The following is an 8,243-nucleotide window of genomic DNA, read 5'->3' as shown; positions in this document are numbered from 1 at the left end:
TGTCATTCTCAATATAAAAGAAATCAAGAAAAAGAAAACTGCAGTGAAATAGATGATTTAATCATATGATGAGATGCTTCCTGTGCTTCCATTCTGAGAAACTGCCTAAAATTACCATGCCTCAATTGTCCTCTCAAAAATTAAACTTCTCAGGAGGCCTATAGCTCTCCTACCTTGGGTTTCTCACAAAGTCCTATTCTCATTGCTCAATTCCTGAGTCTCATTTTGGAAAGAGGTATAGGTCTGGCATTTTTTATTCTTCTCCCTGCTCTACTTTCCCTTTTGGCATTTCCCCCCTTCCCAACACTACCATCCCACCCTGCTTTTTTCAGCTTTTTTATCTTCCCCCTGTTGGAATGTAAAATCCTTAAGATCCTTTTTTTTCCCCTTTTTTAATCATTTGTGTTTGTATTCCTAGTACTTACTACTAGCACATTGCCTGGCAGAATAAGCACTTAATATTTTTTACTGGTTGGTTAATAGATGCTCTCTGAAGCACAAAAAGTTTTGTTAAAGTTATGACAGAAAACATTAATACTGTGCAATAATTCTCATTTTATTTGAGCCACACAAAAGGAAATGTAAGTAATATGAAGAAAAATGACAAAAATATAACAATGTCAACATTCCATCATCAGAATGATAGTTAGGAGGTTAACAGTAAATAAATGCAGAGAACAGGATAAGCAGAGAATTTGTATTTTCAAATGTATACAGAATATGCACAAAAATACTAAATTATAAATGGCAGAAATAATATATACTGTTTTATTAAACTAAAATCAATAGATGTCCAAGAAAATGTAAAGTACTAAATAAAACCAGTTTTAACAAGCACTTATTACTAAGTATTACCATACACTGGTCTCAAGTGAAGGAGAGAGATGTCCATTAATAGTAATGTTTCAATTTGATATTCCTGAATAACCTGTATCATCTAGAGATAGTTTGTTCTCAAGATGAATGGGAATTCCATGTGACAAAAAAGGGACATTTTTTTCTATATTTAACAGCTTAATCTGATCACATATACTCATAAGTCTTCATCTTCGTTTATCCACTGCTCTGTTTGGCTGCCAATCTCTTATCTCTTTCTTCAGCAATGGTGAGACGGATACCTTTTCCACGAGGCAGAGAAATCCAAGGCTTATTACCTTTGCCAATAACAAAAATATTTGAAAGCCTAGTGGCAAAGCTATTGCCATTGGCATCCTTCACATGGACAACATCAAAAGAACCTGGATGCTTCTCCCTGTTGGTGATCACACCAATTCGACCCAAGTTAGCACCACCAGTCACCATACACAAGTTGCCAGTATCAAACTTGATGAAATCAGTTATCTTGCCAGTCTCTAAATCAATCTGGACTGTGTCATTCACTTTGATTAAAGGATCTGGATAACGGATTGTACGGGCATCATGAGTCACCAGATGAGGGATGCCTTTTGTAGCCACAAAGATTTTTCTCACTTTGCACAATTTATATTTTGCCTCTTCAGCTGTGATGCGATGAACAGCAAAACGGCCCTTGGTGTCATATACTAGACGGAAATGTTCTCCTGTCTTATCGATGCTGATGACATCCATAAAACCAGCAGGATAGGTAATATCAGTACGGACTTTACCATCAATTTTGATGAACCGCTGCATGCAGATCTTCTTTACCTCATCTCCTGTCAGAGCATACTTAAGTCTATTTCTAAGAAAGATAATAAGAGGGAGGCACTCCCGCAGCTTGTGGGGGCCAGTGGAAGGTCTAGGAGCAAAAACACCAGTTAATTTATCAAGCATCCAATGCTTTGGGGCTGCCACACGCTTCAAGTGTTTCTTGGGACCACGAGCCATGGCTGTGCTGAATCTAGGGAAAGGTCACAACAAGAAATTAACGATTAGACAAGACAAGCCATCAAAGAATTGTCCCCTCTCCCAAAATGTACACACACACACACACACACACACACACACCCTCAGATGGAATTCCAAGGTGCATTCTTTCAAACCAAGAACAAATTATCCTTAGATAACACAGGTTATTCAAAAATATCAAGATGAAGCATTACTATTAATGGACATATGTCTCCTTCCACTTGGGACTGGCATGTGACAAACAGTGGACTTTTAACTGATTTCTATCAATCTCTTATCTAGTGCATCTAAAAAAATCCAATTATCTCAATAAAAAAATTGAGACAATAAAATGAAATCAGGAAAAATCAAAGGATACACTAATATAAAACAAAATAGGATAATTATAAAATGTAACCAAAATAAACCTAATCTGGATTATAGTAAAAAATGACAACTTCCAAATTCATTTATACATTAAAGGATTTCTAACAAAACTAGATAAAAGACATTGTAAAACACACATGGGAAAAACAAACAGAAAACATCAAGGGATGCAATGTGGTTAAAAAAAAAAAGACTATGGCATTGCCATTTTCAGACTTCAAAATAAATTACAGATGGATTTATCATCAAAATTATCAGGTCAATTGTAGGTGAAAAATGAAACAAAACAAAAATATATCAATAAGATAGCAGACATATATAAAATATCAATGCTTGATAAAGTTATAGAAATTTTGTAAAATAAAAACTAGGGAAAGGATTCATTTCACATGCATTAGGGGACTTCAATAGGTTGGTTTGATTACTGATGATTACCTGGGGGTGAGGGAGAGGGGAGGTAGTATAACATCATTAATAAAGATGCAAAATGAAATCCTGAGCTACCCTCTAATAGGCAAAGATTAAAGAAAACCAGAACAAATGAGTACAACCTTATTAAAAATCCATCTAACACATATGCAGAATTTATAAAATCTCCTCTGACCTACTAATTTCATTGGTAGGAATATGCCATTACTACATTTTTAAAGTCTTTTTCTAAACATATTAGAGAGATTTTGTATTTTAACAATCATTTTACTTCAATACATCATAGATTCACAATTTCATCATCAATGACGTATACCAAACACTTCATTAGGTATCTCTTTCATGAATTTCTGCGTCTAAAACAATTAATCACTGATTCATTAAACCTCTGATGAAGGGTCTCTCTGAATTTAGCTTGGCTAATCCTCAATTGTCAGATATTCCTTTATTACCAAATAAGTACCAAACTCAAAGCTCAGCAGGACCCACCATATTATTACTTCTATGCAACAGAAACATTTCCAACCACTATATATTAACAAATCCTAGTTTTTTGTTTTATTGAGCACAGATTAAAACCAATTCTCCCCCCCCCCAAAAAAAAAAAAAAATTAGTCTAGGAACTTAGAATATAAAATATGAATGGAATTATTTTGTCTCTGAAAAAATATGCCCGATCATGGGGCATGAAAAGCTCTTATATTTTTTTTTTTACAATAGCCTTTTCTTTTTCCAAATACATACAAAAATAGTTTTCAAATTCCCCTTCAAATTTTTCTCCTTCCTTTCACTCCCCCACCAGACAGCAAGCAATCCAACATAGTATAAAACATGTACAACTCTTTTAAACATATTTCCACAAGTCATGCAGCACAAGAAAAATCAGATCAAAAGGAAAAAAACAAACAACAAAAAGATGAAAACTATCTATTTGGATCCACATTCAGTGTCCACAGTTCCCTTTCTAGATGCAGATGGCTCTTTCCATCACATTATTGGAACTGCCTTGAATCACCCCATTGCTGAAAAAAGCCAAGTCCATCACAGTTGATCATCACATAATCTTGTTGCTATATACAATGTTTTCTTGGTTATACTCACTTAGTATCAATTTACTTTACATTAGCATCAGTTCAAGTTAAGCCTTTCCATGCTTTTCTGAAGTCAGCTTGCTCATAATTTCTTATATCACACTAATATTCCATTACATGAAATATCATAACTTATTCAACCATACCCCAACAGATGGACATCCATCCACTCAGTTTCTAGTTCCTTACCATTATAAAAAAAGGCTGCTACAAACATTTTTGCACACATGAGTCCTTTTCCTTTTTTCAGAATCTCTGTAGGATACAGCCCCAAAAGACAGTGTTGGATCAAAGCGTACGCAGAGTTTCATAGCTCTTCGGGCACAGCTCTTTAAAATGATTGGATCAGTTCATACCTCTACCAACAATATATTAAGAGTTCCAATTTTCCCATATTCCCTCTTTTCCTGTCATTTAGTCAATCTGAGAGGTGTGAAATGGTACCTCATAATTATCTTAATTTGTATTTCTCTAATCAATAGTGATTTAGAGCACTTTTTCATATGCTAGAAATGTCTTTAATTTCTTTATATGAAAATTGTCTGTTTATGTCCTTGACCATTATCAATTGGGGAATGACTTGTATTCTTATAAATTTTAGTCAATACTCTACATATTTTAGAAATAAGGCCTTTATCACAAACATTGAATGCAAAAATTTTCCCCCAGCTTTCTGCTTCTCTTTTAATCTTGACTATATTGGTATTGTTTGTACAAAAACTTTTCAATCTAATGTAATCAAAATTATAAGAGAATACAAAGAGAAAATTCAATGATTTACTTATTTCAGAAATCAAATTTGAATGAATTCAATTTAAATTAATTGAATTCAACAAACTAATCCAACACATATTAAGTGATTTCTATATGGAAGGTACCAGGGATTACAAAATAAAACAATCTAATAGATGCAAATAATAACTATAATACAAATTAAAACTTAAATGTTTAAGTCAAACACAGAAGACTGAAACTTTTGGGTCCCTTTCAGCTCTGAATCTACGACATTTTAGCAGCTAGATATGTGGAAGCAGTTCATTTTGAGCAGTAGATAGTCTGCAGGAATACATATAGAAAAAAGTAGTTACTAATAGGATCAGAAAATGCCAAGTAGTCTAGTCTGGCTACAGTTTAAAATGTGTACTAGATGAGAGCATGAAATAAAACCAAGTCATACTAGTCAGATTGCAGTGATCTTTGAAAGATAAAATAAAGAATGCAGATATTAGAGCAGCATTCAGAGAATCATACACCTAGAGCTATAAAGGAATCGAAGGTCATTCAGCCCAACTCTCTCATTTTACAAATGAAGAAACTGAGATATTAAGTTAACCTGTTTCAGAAGGTAAGTAACGAAGTGAGTTCTATATATCAAGAACATGATTTAGAGATGAATATAAAATATGAAGAACATGTTGAAGTCTAAGCAAGAAGATCAGGTGGTAGGCTAGTTAGTAATCCAGACAAATGATCTCTGAACTTTTTGATATACTCCTGTCTGGGGGAGGAAAAACAAACAAACAAACTACTTTGAACATACATCTTCATTTATTATATATACACTTGGAACTGAAGTACTAAGGTGATGAATCTGGATGACTAAAAGGATATGAAGAGAGATAGATGAGTGGCAGGGTATAGAAACATTTTTGAAACATTTTTAGTTCAACCTCAAATGAATGAATGAATTGACTATGTCTTTTCCAGATTTTTATCCTTTAGTAAAGTTTATAAAAGGTTAAAAATAGAAGTTAAAGCCTGGGGAAAATAGACTATAAATGGTAGCTAAATGCCAAAAAGGGAAAAAATCCTTCTAATAAAGATGAATAATTACCTTTCAAATTTTGAAGCTATCAGGATAGTAATCTCATTGGTTACTCTGGGAGAGGTTCAGAATGGAGCTGAGTATTTAAAAGATATACTCATCTGCTGTTATATAGAAGTATTTTTTTTGTATGTGACCTCCACTAGTAGCCAACTAAAGCCAAGTCCCTTCTCACGTTGCTTAAATATATAAATTAGTTCCAAAAAAAATTGATATATTTATTTAGAAGGTTATGAAAATATTTTTCCCAATCCAATTCAAAGACTTCATGAAATGAATTCACTTACAAAAGTCCCTAGACCCAATGATCAGAAACTCAATATGCTGGATAGAAAAAAACAAAAGCTAAACCCTTTGAACATACTGAGACCTTTTTTGTTAAAAATTTTCATAAATGCTACCTCAAAGTTTCTTTTAAGAATAACATGTTGAGGGAGTGGGGTATTGAAGAGCATTGTCACTTTGAAAATTTCTTTAATGTTTGGATTTGGAACAATGCTAATTGATGTTTGTTTCTGACAGATTTGTACCTAAAAAGAGTATAGCACTGATATTTAGACTTTTCGTAAAGTGTTTTCTTTCAAAGAAAAGATATATAAGAAAATTATGAAACTAAAGGGAAGGATTCCAAAAAAAAAAAAAAAAAAAAAAAAAAAAAAATTAACCTTTTTTTTAGTTTTGTGAATAATTTATCTCAAAAATACTGACTAAAACAAAAATTTGTTTGTAAAGCCTAATAAGTTGTAATACTCTTTGCAAAGATTTAGGCCATGAAAAGTATAACAAAGAGCCAACACAGTCAGACTTGAGAAAATCTTAATTTACTGAATTGCTTCCCTTCTTTATAAAAATTTTTGTCATATAAGACTGCTCCCTAGCTAAGGGATGATATAGTGGAAAACAAAGTAATATAAAAGCAAGATATCAATGAAATGTCAAAAATTACAACAATAAAATTTCTAAAAAATGTTATTTAATACTGTTCCCTGGTATCATCAACATACATATTTTGAGCATTTTGAAGTTTTAATTTGATAGGTTTAGTATCAAGGATCTAAGTTGCTAAGGAATGAACAAATTTAAAGACAGATACTATCTTCAATACAACAAAAACCCCATCTTAAAAAAAGTGCAGATAATAACCTCTGGAGAAAATGTTATAGTTTAACTTACTATCATACATTATTTGAAAATATAATTATTTTGCCTCTTATTTATAACATTACATGAACGTTCAATTAAAATAAAGACTACACTGAACAGTAAGCTTCATTGTTATTCCCATAATGTAATGCAAGATATCCTTTTTAAATATTTATCAAACATATTTTCATTCTCTTTCTGTCAGACACACACACACACACACAATTCAAAAGTCTTCACCATTGCCTACAGGACATAATACAACATTTTCTGCATAGAATTTAAAATACAGCAAGATCTAGTTTCTTTCACTTTGTCTTCATTCCCTGGACATTCCAAAGTGGCAAACCGCTGTTCTTCCTAAAAACAACAATCCATTTTCTGCAGCAATGCTTCTGTGCAAGGCGGCATAACACATGTGAAACACCATTTATCCTTCATAAAATCCTTCACAGCACATGACTCAAATGCACAAGGCTTTCTTGAACCCTCTTATTTAATGCTCCTTACACCTTAATAAATTATCTATATGTCTTGTATCTTTCTTTTAATCATACTTATTGTAACCCCCCCACACACACACACACTCCCAGTAAATAAAGTTGTTGAAGGGCAGATGCCCCTCTAGGATTTTTTTTTTCCCAAGTTACACATAATAACGAACTTTTAAAGGTTTATTAAACTGAATTCAAAGGTCAGTGGTGACAGCATAGTGAAAGGAATCCTCCTGGGGTTCACAAAGATCAGTATTATTTCAAACACCAGCCCTAAAGTCAGAAGGACTGAGTTCACACTTAACACTTCCTAGCTGGGTGACTACCCTAGGCAAGTCACTAAACCCCAATTGCCTCAGCAAAAAAAAAAAAAAAAAAAAAAAAAAAAAAATCCCAACAAATGACTCTGACTGCAACACTATAGTGAGGAAATCAACGAGTGGTTTTTTGTTTCTTTTTAAAGAAGCTACTGACACGTTAAGGCCACGTGTACTTTTCAATGAGGGTGGGCAGTTTCCACCACTTAAGGTGTTTTCTTAAGATCATCCGGCCTCTTAAAATGGTACATCAACACAGAAAAATTAAGATACCTGGGGACCCCAGACCCAACACATAAGCGGAGAAATAGGGTCTCCTTCAAACCTCTCACCCTCTAAGTCCACACCTGGAATCAAGGGCACCAGTCAAATGAGCCTCGGGTCTCTCGATAAGTTTTCAGCTGGCCTGGGTCCGATCGGAGATTTGGAGCCCACCTCAACTTCACTCAAGGAGGCAACGCGGCTTTAGTTCACACAATTCGCAAGGAATGGTGGTCACTCCAGAATTTGCCTGACCTGATAACAAGAAATGAAAGTTAAATTGATAGGTGTTTGACAAACAGAAACAAGGTAGTAAAGTCACTCCGAAAATAAGACGCTACTTACCCGCGGGAAACCACGAGGTCGTCTTAGAACTTCCGCTCTCTCGGCCACACCTTCCAGGGCGTCCTAAGCGTACCTGCCAGACGTCAGTCGCGCAGGACCTCCTGAA

General features: G+C 34.0%; 1 protein-coding gene across 2 annotated transcripts; it reads right to left on the bottom strand.

The window, feature by feature from the left end:
* Positions 1-535: 535 nt before the first annotated feature.
* Positions 536-8,230, bottom strand: LOC100928280 (40S ribosomal protein S4, Y). 2 transcript variants are annotated; one of them, XM_012544868.3, is made up of 3 exons: positions 8,138-8,230; positions 7,864-8,047; positions 536-1,858 (listed from the first exon to the last, which is right to left on the bottom strand). In XM_012544868.3, exon 3 carries the CDS (start codon positions 1,843-1,845, stop codon positions 1,054-1,056), a length of 792 nt encoding a protein of 263 aa, XP_012400322.1. In that variant the 5' UTR covers positions 1,846-1,858; positions 7,864-8,047; positions 8,138-8,230; the 3' UTR covers positions 536-1,053. The 2 variants fall into 2 exon arrangements, with proteins under 2 accessions (XP_012400322.1, XP_003764080.1); XM_003764032.4 differs by having other exon boundaries at positions 7,879-8,047.
* Positions 8,231-8,243: the final 13 nt, after the last annotated feature.

This window comes from Sarcophilus harrisii, chromosome 3, assembly GCF_902635505.1.
Source record: "Sarcophilus harrisii chromosome 3, mSarHar1.11, whole genome shotgun sequence".
In the NCBI taxonomy this organism is placed as follows: Eukaryota; Metazoa; Chordata; class Mammalia; order Dasyuromorphia; family Dasyuridae; genus Sarcophilus; species Sarcophilus harrisii.
The sequence above is the reverse complement of the archived record's forward strand: the minus strand, read 5'-3'. Positions and strand labels throughout refer to the sequence as shown.